Here is a 21,111-nt window from a genome sequence, read left to right on the forward strand (position 1 = left end):
TTGGTCCAGTCACGGTCTTGTCATTTGTTCGATGGTTTTTATAATGTGGGAAGATGTTTGTGTTGTGCTACCGGGTGATGATGGACGCCAGTGGAAACAGCTGGCAGGCACTTTACAAAAACAATTATGCAGCCCCTTTTCATCCTGTTTGGTTGCAAAAATCTCTGAAATAGCAATCGGACCTTCATGGACCAGCCCAGACTGATGTGCAGGTTTCAGTTTTTTGGTTCCAAATTTAGATATCTGCCAAATAGCACAGACCTTTCACGAAATAACATGTTTACAGCCCTCTTTTTTAAAGGACATTTGATCAATGACTCTCTTATAAATGATAGATAGCATTTTAGTGGTAAAACTTTCCCACGCAGTGTTCTTTATTGGCAGCTTTCTGCATGAGTCATTAATTTTGCCATTTTTTACTACAACCTGATTTAACTCTCTTTCTAAATTCTGCATCAGACATTATTCACCACCGGCAACATCACCTAACGCTGCCAGCGCACTCCCGCCAGAGACACACTGCCACCCAGTCGAACACGGCGCGCTACACACTTGACATTATGTCAAAATGTCAGAACGGGAAAAATGAACACGCTCTCCACCATCACAGCGCTCGGCGGATTTATTAGCCTTCCAAGTTAAACAGAAACCCAGCCGATGTATAAATCCCTCCAAAGGGGCTGTTTGAGCTTCAGTCCTTATTTGGCCCCCGTTTGGAAAGTGAAGAATTTACTTTCTCAGGCAAACTGCCATCAGCGCGGCAGTGGCTCTTGTGTGGGCAGGAGGAGTGCTTGAGGAATTTTGAGTGTGGTTGGACCAATGGCAGGCTGATTTATTGGAGCCAATGAGATGATTTATGCACAGTGGCAAACATGCTTTCTCCCATCAGTTAGGCTGAAGCAAATCAGCGAAGATCAGAGTGAGCATTGCAAAGTCAGAGAGGTAACAGGGCATAAATCTGTGGAAAGACTGCAGCTTTACAAAGTTGAGAGAGTCAAAAAATGTGGTCAAAAAACCCTCTACTTCTGTGTCTAACAAATCTTTAAACTTTAGAAAAGTTATCCCATACAAGACATCAAAGAAGACATTTATGTCATCTGCAAAAATTTGATTTCTTACCTTGTTATGTGCCAGCTAAAAGAATAAATGCATAGATTGCTGAGCAAGCCAGTCTTATGCATTCTTGGTTATCTGAGGATGTTTGTTCCAGCCTGTTTGAAGTGTGTGAGAGTGAAGAGAAATCAGTATCCTCCTTGAACTGCAGCACGTTTACTTATTACACAACGATTCAACTCAGTGGACCGGGCTCGAGAGTCCTGCTTTGATATCCTTCGCTCTCCATTTCCATATAAACCCACTTGAGTACTTGAGCAGCTCTTTTGCTGAAATCATTAAAGCCCTCGTTGATCCATTGTGAAGGGGAGGGAGATCAAGATGGAGAAGGGAAGCGCCATGAAGCTGTCGGGACTCACCTGAGACATTTGACCTTTGCTGCGGGTAATTCAACAATGTCCCGCCTCGGCTCACCTCTGTTTGCCCCCTAACGAGGCCTCTCGGATGGGCTGAAATTGCGGAGGGGCCCCCCCTATGGCTCGCTTGACTCCTTGTTCTAGTTCAGTGGCTTCCCAGACGCCCCTCGTGACTCCATGAGATTATAAGCTCCCTGTTTTAAAAGCCTAAACTCCCTTTGACTCTGTCAATGTTGGAGAGTTTTCTTTGTGGTGTGCTGGCCACTTTGCTGGGAAGTGTTCAGGGGAGCCTCATTCAGAGGCCAAAGAAAAGGTCTTTTCTAAACTTCTGTTGCAAGAAATTTCTGTGCATATGCTGAAGAAAAGATGGTCAAAGACAGATGAAGCTCAGGTGTCTGGAGTGATGCTCAAGCACGTGGCAGGGCCTCTCTGAGATTCCTACACTTTTATCCGTCTGAGCTGGCAAAAACCACGTGAAGCCTGTATTAGTCCGGCTTCCAGCTGCAGCCACCATATATGGATGAAGTCAGTAGCTGTTGTTCTCTCGCTTTGTTGCATGATGATGTGGTGAGAATTTTAAATTGCTCTGAGACACAGTGTTTGAAGGAATTGTGTTTTTATGAAGTCTGTGTTTTCTCAAAGTCTGCTGCTCCGGCTGTCTATTCTCACTGAATATGTGATATGATACAATGTTTGCAAACAGTGCTCATGTCTGATTCCTTAAAAATTATTTTCATATGCACCAATATGTTCCCAAAGAATTCAGAATTTATATGGCTGCGAGCGAATAGTCTGGTTTTTCTTAGACATACAGTAGCAACTGAAACTCGAAGTCATCACTGTAACCCTCTGACCTTTAGATCAATACTGGAGGGAGTCATCATCAGGACATTTGCAGACGTATGCTACAGTACAGCGCACAGAACGGCACCTCCTTTCAGCTGTAAATAAAGGCAGATGCTCTTGCTACGAGGCCTCGGGGCCACTGGGACCGCCAACACTGATATATGAATGTCAGGCTCGGCCCCCAGGTAGTGTAGACACTGTAAAGAGCGAGCATGAGCGGACTCGCTCCTGGCCTCTGGTACATAAACTTCATCATCTGTTGGCCTCTGAAGAGCTCCAGTTTAGTAGCTGGGTATTAGCTTCCCTGACTGTTCAGTTCAACCAGCACCTCTAAAACAGTTAAACCTTTTTTAAATGTGAGGTTATTTTGTTTTCTTTAAAGAGATTATGGGGAGAGGACAACAGGCAACTAAACAACTGAAATAACAGAATACCAATGCAATGCAACCTTTTGCTTGCATCCTCGTCATTGGACACTACATTTTCTCTTTCTTATTCCCTACTTTTATCCACTTCCCTGTAGCACCTGCAGCAGTGACATTTGTAACTGATTGGCTTTATTAACCCAGAAATTTGAATTGATGCCCTCCAACTTTAATGTTTCTCAAAAGAAATGGCTATGTTCGTATGTATACACATGCGCACACAAGGACAACTGATTTGGGGGTTTTACTAAATACATGACATTCACTCGTCATCTTGACCACTGATGGTTTTGACCAGATTTGTTCTGTGAAATGTTTTTTTTTCTCCTTGGATTTGTTAGAAAACCTAATGGCTGATTTTATGATGAAATTCATATGGCAGTTTGCATATCAGGAGCAGAACAAAGCACCAGGTGCCAGTAATGCAACAGAGAAATTAGCACATTTTGTAACATGTTAAAATACCCTAGCACACCCTTGGTCAGCTCCTTTAATTTTTTCAGAGCAGCACATAACCGTATCAGCGGTGACTGGTGGACTGATGCCATCACATCACATATCAACATGCACTGGGTGGGATCTGTTCTGCTGCGATGTTATCCCTCTGCTGTATTCTGATACGCTTGATGATAGCATTACAAAGTCAATGAGTCTTTTGTTTTCCCAGAGCAAACTAATTATGGCGGCTTCCTTCCTGCCTGCGTCTGTTGTCTTCTGATAGCGCCCTCTCATCTCGCCGCTCGTAAACATCCGTCAACTGACGACACATTGCAACGTTGCACGCACTCTTTTTACCGTGCACTTGTATGCACTCCCACATGTACGTTTAACTGTGTGCATTAAAGTCAATACAATCAGGCGGAAGTCACTCAGCGTGTTTATGCATCGTAATCAGTGATTTGTGGTGCTTAGGTGATGCAGACTTTTAGGAGCCACTCTCGCCTGTCATAGATACTATGAGCAAACTGTTTTGAGTACCAAAATGTCCCGCTATTTAAAGATGTTACATGTAGCATTGCAACATCAGGAAATGAATACCGCTCTAATTTTGAGGCGATAGTATAATTAGGGACAAGTGATACTGTTGCTGGGAGGTCTGGCAACAGGTACTGGGCCTCAGCTCTGCATTTTATAGTACTGGTGTGCCACCCAGTTGTATTTGTTGGGAAACGTACTGTTGTTTTACTGGAAAAACATGTTTTTGTACAGCACAATGCTTTCAGTTATTATTTCAGCATGAGACTGCATTACAAAGAGGGATGTGGATGAAACAACCTGTTTCTTTCACTATTAATACAACTGAACAGGGTCAAGGCTACTACAGTATTCTACTAGTCGTTGGTGTTATTTGTTCATGATAGTAATACCAAAGTATCAACACTTTTTGATGATAATATATAAAAAATCCAACGCTACAGCACCTTGATTATTTATTAATATTCAAGCAGCTACACATGTTAACATTTAATGAAATTAAATTTAAATTTTTAATGAATTTAATGAAAATACTTTTTTTGTAAAAAAAAATAAATACAGTATGTAACGTGCATAGTGGATAATGAAGTTGAACGAAAAATTTGATGACTTCAGCTTCTCACTTGGCATGATTTCCTGCTTTTCTTTGTTTCATATATAAGAAATATTAGAAGGAGTATTCTTAGCTTTTACTTAGTAAAAGTTGCAATACAACATTATAAGAATACTTTGTTATAAGAAAAAGTCAGGTATTAAAAATTGTCCTCAAGTAATGTGCATAAGCATGAAAATTTGCTTGGAGTATCAAAAGTAAAAGTAATCACTATGCAAAATGGCTCATTTCAGAAAAATAGATATTACCTCACTGCATACATCGGTACTGCATTACCGATGCATAACTTTCAAACCTGTCTCACTGCCACTTGCCAAATACAGACACTTGGTCAGTAGCCCTTGGCATCAGATACCATTGCACCAAGGAAACCTTTAGCAGCGATATGAGACAGCATTTTTGATGCGAGGGAGTATAAAGAGCGAGAAAGTCAGCAAAGGACGGTTGGGATGGGTGGTGGATGGGTCAAATAAACTCTGAACTTTGACCCCGGAGGCGAATTTGCATTTTCTAGGTAGGCAAAAGCTTTACCTGTTCTACTTCAACTCAGAACATTGTTCGTGCCCCATGTGAAATCAAAAGTCAATGTTATTTTAATTGTAACATGGAGTACTAGTATGTGTAACACACTATGCTCGTGATGTTTGTAACATGATGTTACATTATGTTAGTACAGTGTTTCTCCGACCTCTCCTCCTACATGTTTTCATGCCTCCCTGCTCCAACACAGCTGATTCAAATGATCAGCTCGTTATGAACTCCTCGTTTGAATCAGCTGTGTAGGACAAAAGGTACTTGAGAAGAGGTTTGTTTTTAAAGGGACTGCATGCATTTAAGAGGCAAAAAATGTAAATTTCCTGTGAATATGCCAGTTTATTTTGAAAAGAGACAATGCATGTAACAAGCATAAATTGATACGCCACACCGGGGCACACTCCTGCACAACTGATGCTGAAGGGGAACTTCGAGCGTCAAAGTTTAACGTGCAGGGCCACGGACCAGGTATCAGAATTTAACGAGTTGGCAGTGAGAACGTGTTGTCATTATAGGTTAACATCAGTAATGTTGCAGCTGGTAAAGGTGGGGCTGATTTAAATCACTTATATAATACCAGGTATATTAACCTATAACAAGATATCATCATTTATTTGTTATTTATATTTTGTTTTAATAATCAGACTCTGCAAATGAACTTGTATCTAAACCTATTAAATAAATATAGTGAATATAGGGAAAAAGTACAATATTGGCTTCCAAGTTGTTGTGAAGTAGGAGTTAAGATTTAAAAAAAAGGAAATTCTTTTCCGCAGCAGTTGGATACACAGCACAGCCAGGTAAGACAGACCTATCACAAATAAATACCACATACAGAGTTAACACACAAGGGACAAAAAAGTACTTAAGTACAGTTCTTAAGTAAATGTACTCTCCATGTCAGTTACTTTTATGATAATAAACTAAAAATCTTTGGGTTTTAGATAATGTTCATTTCTGACATTTTACAGACAAAATGACTGATCAATTAAGAAACAAAACAATACATATCCAAATCCACTACAAATACCAATATTAAGCTGTAATTTATGAAATACTGCAGGTGCAAGATTAAATTGAGTTTCTGTTCCCTTTTTCTCAATCACCTACAAACGTCACACAAATGGTGATAAATGGCTGGACAGACAAGCCGTGATTGGTCAGTGTCCAACATGTAATCTTCCATGTCTCTCTGCCAAATCACAGCAAGAAGTTATAACTCCATAATCACCTAATCTGACACAGTGACCATCTGGAAAGGCAAAAATATTGTGTATAATGATCCCGGCATATGCGTTGCTTGGCCTGACATGTGTTCAAGGTGCATGTGGAGTCACAGAGCAGGTCGGGACGGCACTAGGGTCCTAGTGTCCTTCAGTATCCACTGTTCAAGTATCCACCGTGTGAATCTGAATGTAAATTGGATTTCTCGCATGATGTTTGACCTCAGTTGTTATTGAATATGAGTGAAATTGCTTTAGCCATGCTTGATGGGGCACTTTGTGTTGTGTTTTGCCTGAATTCTCTCAGACAGAACAAAAACATCATGCAACAAAGAAATACAAAAAGTCATAGTTTAGTGTTTAAATCCATGTGTGAACTGACGCTGTAATTCAGTTGTTTTCTGACTTTCACAGAAAACGTTCTCTCTCAGATTGAACTCTCTGCCAAATGTGATTTTGCCTGGAGTGGCCTTTACATGTTTCCCACACAGAAAAACAGCCAAAAAGGCCATTTCTGAGGCAGGGGTTATTTCGGTACTGCTGAGGGCGATTTAGGGAATACTCAAGCATTCAGGAGGAAACACTCAGAAATGTCTCTCCCTCCCTGTTTCTACAAAAATAGACACAATTCTTAAAGTTTTAAAACACAGTTTTGAACTACTTGAGATGAGAAGACGCAACTAGTTTATGCCCCTCGGTCGTTTTGTCTTTTTTTTTCAGTTTCTCTCCTCTTTTTTTAATGTGATCCAAGTAAAGGTCAAATATTTCTGCAGCAGATTTAATGCATAATTTCTCTGTTTCTGTCCCCACAGGTCACCACATCATGTCAAACAACTACCAACTATGAGCTGGTGAGTTTAACGTATGTTTGTGCTGAACGTCTGTGAATTTGTGCACATGAGGCCATCTTTAAAGATCTTGTTGACCTCTGAAACCCCCTCAATAACGCAATAATCCTTCCTGGAATTGTGGAAGCACTGTGAGGTTGTTGCCAGGGGTCAAAGGTCAAAGGCTATGACCAGGAGAGCTTCCTCATTTTCCTCCAAGGAAAATCCTGTCAGTACAACTCAGACAAGACACCCTCTGTGTCCTGCTGTCCACTGAAGAGGTGACCAGAATTTGATAGTGGTGATGCTGGCTATGTGAATGACTGACTTTCAGTTAAGATCAAACCAATTATGAAAAAGTAAACTATGGCTTCATTCTCACACTGTTCGATGCCCTTGAGTAAGACACTTGTCACACAGCCTTTGCATAACGTTACACTGACACCATACTAGCTAACAAACTGTGTGCTTCAAATGTCAAATTTAAAACACTTAGAAGAATGTCTCTTTGAAGACTTAAAGGTGCCCTCCAGTTGTACTGATAACAAACAAAATTTTCAAAACATTTATTGTTAACAAAATGCACATTGAATACCCTTGAGGCTGAATATATTGAATACACCATCAACTCTTGCTATGAATAACATGCAAGAAAATATTCCACTTTCAAGCTGCAGGTAGCTACAGTCTTTGAAAAGGAAACAAAACATAATTTCATTTTATAGCTGTAGTTGACGAATATTTGTGAACATGCCACCATAGAAACAGTGGATACAACCTTGAAAACGAGCCACGTGCATCATAGGTGCGCTGCGGTTATTTATACAAATAGCACTACACTTGTGGTTATGAATGAATATTTTATAACATTTTCTGTATTTTTGTAAGAAATTAAAATGAATGAATGAAAATTAAAGGCAGATCAGAAACGCATTATTAGTCAAAGTCATATGTTTTATGCACATCATGTCTGAAGGGAATCTCTAAAAGTTTAAATCCTGCATCATTTACATCCATGTTTACATAGCATTCTTCATTACTGCATTTGTCTACAAATGTTGTGTTACTTTTCATTTTCATTATCACAACCTGTAGATCAACAGAAAAGTTAGAAACTACCGGCAGGAATATGATTCAGACCACTCATAAACATTTTGTCCCCCATGGCACCTTTATTACATATTTGTTGTCATGGTTTTTGTAGAAGAGGACGGATACTGAGATGCAGTCAAAATGATTATTCTCCTTTCCTCTAGGGGCTGCTCTTTACAAGACCAAACCTGATTTACACACTGCAACACTGAAGCTTGAGTCATTCTCACTTTAATGAGCTTGACATGGGAGTTGTCATTCACGTCAATAAAGAATGCAGGCTCAGCAAATGGTGGGATGTGATTAAAAGACCAGCGGGGAAAACCATCTGATCATTCACTTGACTTCTAGTCAATAAAGTCAAATAAAAAGTGAAACAGTCGGTCCTGTTTTAGATTTTTAAGATTAACCACCGATGATATGCCCAAATTAGGAGCATTCCAAGAAACGGTAACTACTTTTCACTTATTTACTTTGGACGCCGGCCGGTTTAAATGACTGCAGCGGCTTGTTAAACAGTCCCCGCTTTTGTTTATAGAGCTCACATCAGGCTGAGACGCTGTACTTAACTCAGTTAAGAGATTTTCCTTAACACATGGATCACTGTCAAGCTCTGTGCGTGCGTGTGTGTGTGTGTGCGTGCGTGCGTGTGTGTGTGTGTGTGTGCGTGCATACTTTCTCTCCACTTCTCACATGCTGTCTCTTTTCCTCCATCTCTGCCTCTCCCTACCACTTTTAGACCAATTTTAAAAATATGTCTTTTACATAATGATAATTTAGCTTGTGCTGTTATAAGAGCACATGGGTTAGTGGTTAGTTATGTTTTTTTCCTGTGTTTCTGAAAGAAAATTTTCTCAGGTTTCTGAGGTTTAAATACTAATAAAAGGCATCATAATGCAGCACAAGAAAACTGATGTCACTGCAGGTGTTTAAGGGTTAAATACTACACACTAGACCTCCGAGTGTCTATTGTCTTGTCTTTTTCTTTTGTTTAAAGCAGTATCATAATATTAGCATTTTTATTTTAATTTGTATTTCCACAAACCCTCAGTATATTTGAAACCATAATGGTGCTGATAGTCCCGTCAAGCTGAGCCAATTCTAGAAAACAACTCCCTTCACTCACACTCCTGAGTAAATACAGTATGTATGCCAGGCAAAGTGTGTAAAAATCAAAGAGACTGAAACAATATTTTCTTCAAGGTTATAGAATAACTGTGTGTCTGGTGTACCACTGACAGCCAGACATCTTTGAGATGAGTCTTTCTCTCTCACTCACTTTCACTCTCTTTGTCATCCTTTCTGTCACCATGTTGTTTCTTCCTCAGTATGAAAGAAACAATGACTAACCCTCTGACTCTGTCTCGCTTCTCTCTCCAGCCTCCCACTCCTCAGCTGCCATTAAAGCATGTAGATACACCGGTGAGTAACACCTCTCTTCTTTATTAACAGACATGCTTTAAAAGCTGGTCATTATCACAAATGCTGTCATTGTTATGCAGCAAAATGCTGGAATAACAATAATAATGTACAACCTAAATGGCCAAAATGTATGTGTACACCTTTTTACACATACATTTGTGTACTTTTGGTTGATTTTTCTGGTTCAGTGACTCTGGAATGTTCTACTGGAGTAATTATACACCTTTTCAGTGTTTAAGTATAATCAATTAAAGGATAATAACTGCATGTAATTAAAGCTGTTAACCCAAGATGCAAATCCCACCACCTTGTTCCTGCACGCGGCAGAAGGTGGCAGCACCATGCAATACTTAACAGCTAGCCAATCAGAGCTGCTCTGTGGATTTGACTTTTCATTTAGACTTTTTGATTCAATTTGACTTAAAATTAAAGGGACATGTCTGTTGATCAAAGGGATCATGAAACTGGTGATTGCAAATAATAAGACATAAAGAGAAATGAACATGATTGGCAGATACAGTAAATCAAGTATTTTATAGCATAAATATATTTTTGTTAACCACTTAAGACTCACCATAGAATAATTTTTTATCTTTTTTAGGGGGCATAGGGAATTCTTGGGGGGAGATAGCAGGTCAACAGTATATGGCACATCAAAGTGGTATACTGAAAGCTGGGTACTTGAACATTAATCTAATCTAATTAATCTAATCTTAATCTAAGATTAGTCATAAATGTGTATTAAGTATTTTTTTGGTGAGGCACCTATTCACACTGAAAGTCTATAGCACGTAGCAGCTACATTTCAGCAATTTTTAGGTTGATACCATTTGTTAAAAACAGATTTGGTTCAAAATGTGATCATTTTGACCGCTCAAAAATTAAGAAAATTGTTCAAAATATCAAAAAAAAAAAAAAAAAAAAGACACACAGACCAGTAACACCATTGAAAAATCCATGCTTGATTTTTGGTATCCATGATTTTTGGTGTAAAAATTTTGACATATTGAGATGTTTGTAAGAATTTCATTTGGTTTTTTTTGTTTTTTTTTTGGTAATTGGATGGCAAGCACTTTTCTTGAAACTGCTTAGAAACTCAGTGCTTGGCAATATGTCTATAAAAGCCAATCATCCTGGTAATTTCTGGGGTCTCTAGTTTTTGGGTGTAAAGTTTCACGAGGCAGTTATTATCTCAGATGTCACAATAGGTTATTTTATGCAGTGAGGTACATTTAATAAAAAAATAGTGGTTTTACTACAATAAAATGGTAACTGTTTATTTAGATATCTTGAGGTGAGAGTTCAAGGGACTCCTTGACAAAATTTAGCCTATTTTTGGAGGGTTATTTAGCCCCCTTTTCGACAAGTTTGCATAACATGGTTCATACCAAAAGATGGTTAGCTTGTCTACTTTTACATGATACCAGCACTATCACACCACAACCTCTTCAATGCAGTTATGTCAGCCAAGATAACTGGTGGTCCCATGGTTCTTTTAAGGTTAAGGTGTAATTCAAAGACACAAAAAGTAAGTAAAACAATTTGAGCATTAAAATGATTCTCCCAGAAGCGGCCTGGTGGCCTGAGGTAAATGATTTAACCCTCTCTGTGCTCTGTGTGTCAGTGTAAAGAAATATTTAGTACATACCTTACAAAATGAGAAAAGCTGCCCTGGCATCTGTTGCTGCGAGTTTACTGCAAATTGTGCCTCGTCTGTGCCAGAAACGGTTGCCAAGGCCTGGCCCGAGACTAGGCATGCATGTTTAGCTTGACATTGCTAAACCATGAAGGGTGTGGGTACGGGCGGTGGGTTTCCAAGAGGGCAAGATTCCAGAAAAAATGAGAGGAGAAAACCACCACTGATGCAAAAAGAAAACAGATCCTTAAAGCCAGCACTCACAAAGGCAGAAATTTGTTAGCTTGTTTAAAATGTTCTGAGATTATAAGGGGCTCATGCCTTTCTTTTCCTTTTCATGAAACCAGAAGCAACATTTATTCAAAAGATAAAAGCAGTGCTGATGTCTTGCATCCCTGTTTTTTCTCTTCTCTCTTTTGTGAGTCACCATAATGAGTCAGTGTTTGCGTCAGACGTCGCCCAAGTGTTTAGATCAGCAGCAGAAGTCGCAGCGGTGATTCAGAGTGAGATTATAAACACAGATTGGTCTGTGTACACCAGACTGTGTGGAGATTAATTTACAGTCTGTGAGTTCACACAGAGAGAAAGAAGAAGATCAGCAGAGTGAGCAAATGAGGGTCTGACAGGCAGGGACTGGATGATATCTGAATAATATTTTCAGTTTAAGGCAGTAAACTGAAGTTTCCATGCATACTTTGTCATTGCAAGATTTATTGTCATAAGCAATTGTGACTCCAGAAGAAATTGTTGTCATGATGTAATATAAGAGACGGCGAAACTTGACTTAGGCTCCAAACATGGGTGTTTTGTCGCTACTCATCTGTGTTTTACCATCTGCTTTTTAGCTGCCAGTTGTCTATATTTTGTAGCAACCTCTTAGAAGGGATAGTGCTACTGTCTTTTATGTAAGACTGTTTTTTCAGCTAAGAATGTGTTCCCTAAACAGGTATTTTATGCCAAAACATGATCTTTTCCTAACAATAACCAAGTATTTTTTGTGCCTAAATATTGCTACATTAACCACAGTGTTGTTGAAACCTAAAGTTTAAATTTATTTGCTACAGAATAACTCATGTAGCAATTGGGTTGGTAAACCCCACCAAAACACCTGGGACACCGTTGAAACTTTAAAGGAATCAATATTTCATACTCTTAATATAGATTATTGTGCATTCCTTTAACATCGATACCAAATTACCTTTGATTCATTATCAACCATCAGCAGGAAGTGGGTGCTGTTTTCCTGGCTGATTAAGATTAATCCTGATAAAGAGGAGTAACATTTTGTTCATCCTCTTTAGTAAAGTGCTCAAACAGCAAAGGAATGGATTAAGGGTTGATAGTTTAAAAGTGGCAGCATCCTCTTTTACAACAGGGTTTATGGGAAATATGGGAGTAATTAAATTGAGAAATGCTAGCACTAAAAATACCAAGACAGAGGCTACTAATTGTCTTGACCATGCTCTTGTTTTTTAACTGTAAATATAGAAAGTTGTCACAAACAATTTGACATTGACGTATTGGTGTTTGGGAGTAAATAGTAGAGTCATGGCTCCCATAAGCAGACATTTCACTTAAAAAAAAATAGTTGCACCATCAACTGAGGTCATAATCCTGATTAATCATTCATATTTTGGGGTTGTTACTTCTTATCACAACTTTTTCCAGTTTAGGCCAGATCACATTTATTTCAGTTTTAATGGGAAATTTGTACATTGTGGCTGGATTTCAAAGGAAACCATTGTTCATTAATATCTTATTCTACTTTCTGCCGTGATGCTTAATCCAGGAATCATTACCAAATAGGTTTTGTGTATGTCTGTGTGGATATTGTATGGACAATACACAAGGATTTTATGTGGTTAGTCCATGAAGGACACATCCACAATTGTTTTGAGTCTCAACGCCCTGTCATAAACACAATTGGGTCAGTGTGGAGACTGTCAGGGTCATCCAAGTGCACTGTGGCGACTTCTTTTTAACTTAGTTTGTGGCGAGAGTGTGAGATGCTGTGAATAAAAAATACTGTTGTAAATTTGCATGACTGTGAACAAATCATACAAAGGGAAAAAATATGTTTCATCCAGTTTCACAATAGTTGTAATGACAAGTGATTTTACAGGATAAGCCAACAGGGGAATATTAAGATATAAAAATATTGTTTTCATTCCATATTGTATGCATTGGTTACGCTTCAGTCACTTGAGTTTTTTGGGGAAATTAAGGTCAAACACATGTGCAACAGCCAAGCATAAATATATTCTATATTCATACAGTACACAAACACATGGCTCTGGGAAAAAAGGGAGTCAAGACAAGAGAAGCGGGAGGGAGTCAGAAATAATGAGAGATAATGAGACAGAGGGAGGAGTAGTTCCAGAGAACACAAAGTGGGCGTGAGGGAGAGAGAAAGCAGGAGAAAGTAGGAGGAAGACGAGTCGAGAGGGAAAGAAGCTGCATCATGAAACATATTACATAATCGCTGATGAAGTTTGGCACAACAGTTGAGCATCTTTTCTTTCATGGCTTGTTTTGTTTTTGGCAGTTCAGCACTGAGATGTGACAATCTGGGCAGTTTTTTGTTTTCTAATCAAAATCGTAAAACTAGATAAGAGGTTCCTGTGCATATAGACATGCCACTGGGCAGCTCCATTCGAAGGCATTTTGCCCACCTGCATTCATCCTGGCGGTGGAGCACTGGGCACCAGCTCAAGGTAGGCCACTCCCACACAGGAAGTCAAGAATGATGCAAAGTGGTTAATGTTTTAATCTAGGTTGTATTATTTTGAGTATGTGTGAAAAGTCTTATCTCCTGCTTAAAATGTTGGATTTTCAGTTGATGAATGACTTTCACAAGTAGCATGGTCTCCTTCAGCAGATTGATTTTTCAGTTTTTTCATCAAAAACATGGACGGATTTTTAGACAATGGGCCCCTGGGCACTGACATGCAAAAGGCCCCACCACCTCTACATAGGAGCAAGATATGCAAATTTTTTGGGGGCCTCTTTGTGGTCATTGTGCATCCTGTAGTTTTTTGTATCTCTCTTTAGTTATTTAATGTCTCTGTTATTTTGTAGTTATTTTGTGCTCCCTTGAGGTTGTTTTGCCCCGTGAGTCTCTTTGAGTCACTTTGCAGCTGTTTGCAGCTCTTTGTAGTCATTTTGTGTCTCAGTGGTTCCTATATTTCTTTCAAAGATATGGATTGCATTGTTCTAAATATTTCTTATTTTGAACAACCTTAATTCTCAATGCTTAAATGTGAGGAAGTAGTAGTTTTGTTACAGGCAATTTTTTCAGCTGTGGATGAATACACATTTAACGTTCTAGTGAGTGGAGAAAGGGTGTACTCAGGACTGATCGATTCAAAATAAACTACAATACCCTGGGCAGTGGCAATTAAAGAATATCCCAATAGTTTTTTGGACATCAGTGGAGTTTTAAAGGAACAAACTCTACAGTATAATGAAGGATGCGTTATTGTTGGTTTTGGTCTTTTCATGAAATTTTTTTAGACAATGAGACCCTGCCTTTAACTGTGTGCAAACTGCATTGAAATGGACAGATAGTGAAAACCACTTTACATGCTGCATTTACTTTCACGAGGCGTTCGTGCACCCATGTTGCTACAAGACAACAGATTGTTCCTGTGATGTGAAATGTAGCGGCGTAACACCCCCGAAGCCCCATGCGAACAGGCTGTTTCATTTTGCAAACACCAGCCTCCGCGGTCCGCCTAGCATCTGGTTCCTGTCAAATCACCGAGAATTATGCTTCCCGTTTTGGCTCTTGGGGGTGGGATTAGCTTCATCTGCGAGAGGCCGCTCGGCAGCAGTATGGAGAGCTTTGGGCTGTGTGTTTAACCTTGTGCCATGATTAGAGACCCTCTTGCCAGTGTCTCTGTTTAACCACTTGCCCAGTAAGGAACTCTTTCTGACGTTGTGGGAAAAAAAGTATAGAGAGATAAATGCAGCTGTCATTCTATCTTTTTGGATGGCTTCATCTTCTTGACTCATGCAGACAAGTTCTCCTCTGGGCCGACAAACAGTATGAGGAAGAGCCAACTCTGGCATCTATTATGCAGCGATTCCTCGACAATACGGCATGTTTTGTAACGTTTCTCCTCTGCAGTCCTGTCACTGTGAAACAGCCTGACTTCCACTCTCTCCTCTGTAAAAAATAAAAGCAGATACAGGACAGGATAATTAAAGTTTGTGTTGAAATCCTGACAAGACCTGAGTCAGGGTGGTTTCTCCTGGAGCACACTGACGTATTGTGATTTTTTTCTTCTTTCTCAACTCCTTACCCTTCTTTTTTTTGACTTCCTATCTTCTGTTGCTTGTTCTGTTGTTTCTTTTTCTCCTGCTTATACCTCCATCTCGTTCTTCATCATTTCCATCTTCCTTTACTCCTCGACTCTTTATTCTTCCCCTCTTCACCGTCCTCTTTTTTCCTTTATTTCTTTTTCTCCTATTCTGTCTCTTCTTTTTTATTTTCTTCCACTCATATTGAACTTTTCGTTCTTATCCTTCTGTTGCCTCTTCTCCTGCTTCTTCCTTTTACTGCTTCTCTTTCTTTTTCTTCGTCTTTCCCATCTTAAGGTTCTCCTGCACTTCTTGCTTGTGGTTATCTCCTCTTCGTCATCATCTTTTCTTCCTGTATCCCTTCTTCTCCTGCTCAATCTCTTCTCTCTCATCTTTTTTTCTTCTTTCTCGCCTGTTCTACTTTTCTTTTACCTCTCATCCTTCTTTTTCTTCATGTTCTCCGTCCTCAATTTCTCCTCTACTTCTTTATTGTGTTCTTCTCTTTATCATCCTCTTTATTTCCTTTATTTCTGCTTCCCCAGCTTTGTCTCCTCCTCTTAGATTTTCTTCTACTGTTTATTTCTACTGTTTTCCTGAACTTTTTCTTTCTTATTCTTCTATCTACCTCCTCCCTTCTCATCATCTCTTCTGACTTTTTCCTTTTTTTTGCTTATTCCCTTTTTTTCTTTATCATCTGTTTCTTCATCTCTCCATTCTCTTTCTTCGTCATCCCTGCCATCCCTTCTTCTTCTTCGTCTCTTCTTTAATCTTCTTCCTTTTTCCTGCCATCTTTCTCTTTTATCATCTTTCCCATCTCCCATTCGTCCACTACTTCTTTATTGTGTTTTTTTTTGTTGTCAACTTTGTCTTTTCTTCTTCTTCTTCCTTTCTTCTTTTTTGCCTTTTTCCCTTGGTCTTCTTAATGATTCTGTTTTAATCCATCTTCTTCTCTTTGTTATCCTTTGGCCATATTGTCTTTTCCTGCTTCTTTTCCTTTCCTTCATCCTCTCTCCTCTCATACCATACCTGTCATCCCCTCATCTTCCACTTCTTTTCTTTCTCTTTTTACCCGTTTTGTCACTTTTTTGGTCCTTCTCAACCTTTGTTCCTGTTTTTTTTTGTTTTTTTTTGGTTTATTCTCCTCCTCCTCCTCCTCCGTCCTCTACTTCTTCTGCTGCCTCTCCTTCTCCCACTTCTTCTTCTCTTCATTTTCCCAAGTTGTTTCTCCTTTTCTTCTTCTCTCTGTCTGCTTCTTTTCCCTAACAGGTTATGTCAGATTGTAATTCATGAAACATCCTCATCCTCACCAGACAGTTTGCTTATTAATCATTTTTTCTCTCTCTGTCCCTCCCTCTGTTCATGTGTATATTGTGTGTTTTTGTATGTGTGTGTGCGATCTCCAGGGATCTACGAGGTCCTGCAAGAGTGTGGAGATAAGGCGAAAGCAGTCGCGGTAAGACACAGCATTGTTATATTGTGTTTTACTGTATGCAGATGTACATATTTAATCTGAAAGTAATAGAAGAAATAATGGTGAAGATGTATAGAATAAATAAAAAAACAGGTTATTAGTTAATCAGTTATTTTCCCTCCAGCATTATCAGTTTAACCAAAAAGTATTTAAACACCTTACTTGTTTAGTTTTAAAACCTCTTTTGATTAATAATCTCTGAGTTTTCCTCAGACATGAAAAACAACGGGACTCCTTGGATTACGAAATGATTGTTTGGACAAAAAGAGATATAAATTCCTCAACTTTTGTGAAGTAGTAAATCCATTGTGATCCCAAATTCAACTCTATTTCATGATGCACTTCAAAAAAGGATTGTTTGTGTTAGTATTGCACCTTATTTCCTAGGAATGTAAATGATCCTTCCACCTCTGTTGTCTGTTATTCTTCAGGCATTGGCTGTTCATGCAAGGCTTTACTGTATGCTCACTTGCCAATAAACCTGATCGCTATTTGGCGAGTGAAGTCGATTGCATAATAATAGTAGAGGTCATGTCAACAGTCAGTGAAGGATTGTAAATCTTTTCCTTTCCAAGAAATATAAGAGTGAGCTGCAGGAGTTTACATTTGATCAAGTGGATGTTTGCGATGAACTCTGTCGTTAGTCCCCGGGAGAAATCGGAGAGTTCTTGAAACGTTCTCACAGCAAAAAAGATCCACAGCAGTCCTTGCAAAGACGATAATCACTGAAGGTTGGAATGCAGCTATGACTGAACAAACCTGGTGCTCCTAACTCTGATGTTGAGTTTAATGGTTGGGTGTGTTTAGAAGGTAAAAAGGTCAAAGCCATCACAAACACCTCTCGCTTGTTCTGCCACTCCAGGAGTCAGAGTGTGGTTCAGGCCATGGAGGAGAGCTATGAGGTGGACCTGGTCTACATCACAGAGAGGATCATCTCTGTCTGCTTCCCCGCCGGCGCCGAGGAACGCAGCTACACCAACAACCTCAAGGAGGTGGCGACTATGCTGCGGTCCAAACATGGCGAGCACTATCTGGTGAGCAACACCCCTTCAAATAATCCAGGACACATGACATATCATTTCATCTTTATCTAATCAAACAATTTGTTTTTGTTGTTGTTTTTGGTCTCTATTGTGCTTTTTTACTGCACAAAGGTGACTCAGTATCCATATTTCTTTGTTCTTTGAGGGACAAAAAGCTTCACCATGGAGGCTCAGTTTTTGTTTTGGTTTATTTATTTGTCAGCAGGTCTATGGAAAAACTACTGGCCTGTTTTCAATGAAACTTGGTAGAACGATGTTGCATGAGCCAAGGATGAATTTATTAAAATTTAGAGCAGATCTTTATCATCAGGCTGAATTATTTTTCACTTTTGCTGACATTGCAAGTCTCCTTTAGAGAATTTCTCTGAATTTGGCACAAACATCCACTTGGACTCACAATGAGCTGAATAGAATTTGGCGGTCAAAGGCCTTTTTCTAGTTCTTTTTAAAATGGATCACATGTCCAGCAGTGCTTGAATATATTTTTTCTCTCTGATTACAGATACTCAACCTGAGCGAGTGGGGGAGTGACTTATCAAAGTTAAACCCTAAGGTACAAACACCTCAGCAGCTGGATCATTTTTGTTATTTGAGCATGTAAATCTATAATGAAGTGACCTCATGTTTAAGAGGAATTAAACAAAAATGAAACCCTTCTTTTGGTCCTTCAGGTTCTGGAGTTTGGCTGGCCAGACCACCATGCGCCAGCACTGGACAAGATCTGCAGCATGTGCAAGGCCATCGACACATGGCTCAATGGAGACCCGCGCAACGTAGTGGTTCTGCACAACAAGGTAAAGCAGGGATGAGCAGTACGCCTTTAACTCATACACAGTTTTAAAAATGAATAAATCAGAAGGCTTTTAAATATGTTGCATTGTTTGCAATTTTGCTTTGCACAGCCATGTCCAGGCATTGAAATGAACAGTTGACCCTTAACCCTAAAAGTTACAAAACATTGAACAAGTGTTGCACTTTTTATGAATTAAATTAAATTAATTTTATTTTTAAAACAATGTTTAGGCAGTGAAATACACTGTTTGATACCATTATTATACAATAAACCCAGTGTTCCCATATGACGATATTGTTTTTTTAAAAACTACTGTAAACAATATTTGGGACTGGTACACAACTATTCGAAATATATAAGAATAGCAAGTCATTTTGGCCAACATGCTCTTTCTCATGCACAGTTTAAAGTAATATTCTTGAAGGAATAGTTCAACATTTTGGAAAATATATAGAGAGTTAGATGAGAAGATTGAAACCACTCTTATATTTGTCCATTCAATATGAAGATAGAGCTTGCAGCCAGTTATCTTCGCTCAGCATAAAGCCTGGAAACATTAGGAAAATATGAAGTCTAGCTTTGTCCAAAGATAACAGATCTGCAAACCTATGCCTCTAAAGCTTACATCTTTTCATGTTTTGTTTCATTTGTTTAATCTCTACAACAGGCAAGGTGCAAAGACGTCAGTTTATGGTTTTACAGGGCTTATGTGTTGGACTTTTTTGGCAGCAGTGACTTCCTGTAGTCTCTGTGGCCATGTCAAACTATTCCTTTAAATGTGAAAAACATGTCCACAATGAAATGTGGCTGCTGACCTTCTAAAATCAACATAAATTCTTGTAGTTGTTCAATTCTTATAGTTATACAATCCATTCGGTCTTGTTTAAACATACACCACTATACAATCATTTCACATGCTGTCCAGATGAAGCAGAAAAAGCAGAAAGGAAAACATTTTTCCAGTTCCCCTGCTTTACTTGGGAATAGAATCGTCGCTTTTTAGAGTCCGGCCGGTCCCTTTAAACAAGCAGAGTGATCAAACATTATTTCATGTTGTTTATGTTTCCAGCTTTTGGGTTTTCAAATATAATTCATGCAGCTTGCTAACCAGTATGCCACATCTGAGGATTTGTTTGTTCCTCTGTTATGATTAATACAAAGATTTTGTTTATCCGTTTGAAATAATTCCTGTTGCAAATAAGCTTTTTAAATTAAGACTTGAAATCAAGTAACTCTGTCTTGTTGCCTTTGTTTTTGTGTTGCAGGGGAACCGAGGTCGAACAGGGGTAGTGGTGGCAGCGTACATGCACTACAGCAACATATCTGCAAGGTATCAATGTCATGATAGATAGACACAACCAGCAACTTCTTTTAATTCAGTATTACATTGTTATTGGTTAAGATTGGTCAGGAGAGGTGCAGAATTTTGGTTGCCAACATAAAAAGTGTGATTTAAATAGTTAAGTCGTTCAGATCTCCTCATAAGGTTTTGTAAGGACAGAAGCACCAATCAATCACGGTTAGGCCTGGAGGTCTGGGACTCGAGCAGCCTTGAAATTAAACACCACTGTGATTATTATGGCAAAACACCCCGGCTTATTTTTCGTTGAGAAGAAGCACTCCAAAAAATGTCATCATTCTTTAATGCAACCAGATGTTCATAGGTGGGATGGAGCTGGGAGGATTCAGAGCTGCTTTGTTAATGATGAGGGAGTTTTTATAAATCTCAGACTTTGAAAAAAATGTGCATGTCTTCCAAAAAAAGAAAACAAAAAAAGCACTCAAGTATGCTAAATAATAACTATTCCCATCTATTTTTGTATCATGCAGTGCTGACCAGGCATTGGACAGGTTTGCCATGAGGCGCTTCTATGAGGACAAAGCACTTCCTGTGGGTCAGCCGTCACAGATAAGGTCAGTCGTTACTTCACTTTCAGTTTGCTGCTTGAAGCTTTATGAGTCTGACCTTTGCTACAGAGCCTTGTCCGCTGTTTCCGAATGTTTGCAGCTTAAGCTGGGCATACACTGAATGATCTGAGCCTACTTTTAGAAATGTTGTTTGATTCTAACTGCTCCTGTGCGAGTAAATCTGTGATCATTACATTAATTTGCAAACAATGCCTAACGAAGACATTCTGCGGCTCAAAAACCAGGTCAGAAACAAGCTCAAATTGTACCTTGTTTGCCCAGCTTTATTTAACAGACAAATGTGTGCACACTTGTTTAGAGAGGTAAAAGAAAGAACCACCCACTCCTCAAAATGCCCCAAAATAAAGCTAGAGAAGCCTGTTTGTTAACTTCGGTTGCTAAGCTATTATTGGACACTCACTGGCGTTTAACGAACAGCCAGATGAACTTAATAACAAGGCAACCAGTATTGTGGCGTGACTCCATCTCTCCCACTCAATTTTTGAAACTTTTCACAGAGGAAATTCTTCCC

The 21,111-nt window shown here is 39.1% G+C and overlaps 1 protein-coding gene across 14 annotated transcripts in view; it reads left to right on the top strand.

Annotated features, from left to right (window-relative positions):
* Nucleotides 1-21,111, top strand: part of tns1a (tensin 1a) — a 112,912-nt gene that overhangs the window by 53,702 nt on the left and 38,099 nt on the right. For 11 of the 14 annotated variants that reach the window (XM_088074663.1, XM_042513008.2, XM_042513005.2 and 8 more), the window contains 8 exons: nucleotides 6,898-6,936; nucleotides 9,385-9,426; nucleotides 16,768-16,817; nucleotides 17,698-17,869; nucleotides 18,381-18,431; nucleotides 18,550-18,672; nucleotides 19,937-20,001; nucleotides 20,502-20,585. In XM_088074663.1, coding sequence (XP_087930789.1) covers nucleotides 17,720-17,869; nucleotides 18,381-18,431; nucleotides 18,550-18,672; nucleotides 19,937-20,001; nucleotides 20,502-20,585 — 473 coding nt within the window. In that variant the 5' untranslated portion in view covers nucleotides 6,898-6,936; nucleotides 9,385-9,426; nucleotides 16,768-16,817; nucleotides 17,698-17,719. Of the gene's footprint in view, nucleotides 1-6,897; nucleotides 6,937-9,384; nucleotides 9,427-13,492; nucleotides 13,777-16,767; nucleotides 16,818-17,697; nucleotides 17,870-18,380; nucleotides 18,432-18,549; nucleotides 18,673-19,936; nucleotides 20,002-20,501; nucleotides 20,586-21,111 lie in introns of those variants that run through there. The other 3 variants (XM_088074660.1, XM_088074664.1, XM_042513012.2) reach the window with 2 other exon arrangements.

This window comes from Plectropomus leopardus, chromosome 24 (genome assembly GCF_026936395.1).
Source record: "Plectropomus leopardus strain MGB_pleo_1.0 chromosome 24, ASM2693639v1, whole genome shotgun sequence".
Taxonomy (NCBI): domain Eukaryota; kingdom Metazoa; phylum Chordata; class Actinopteri; order Perciformes; family Serranidae; genus Plectropomus; species Plectropomus leopardus.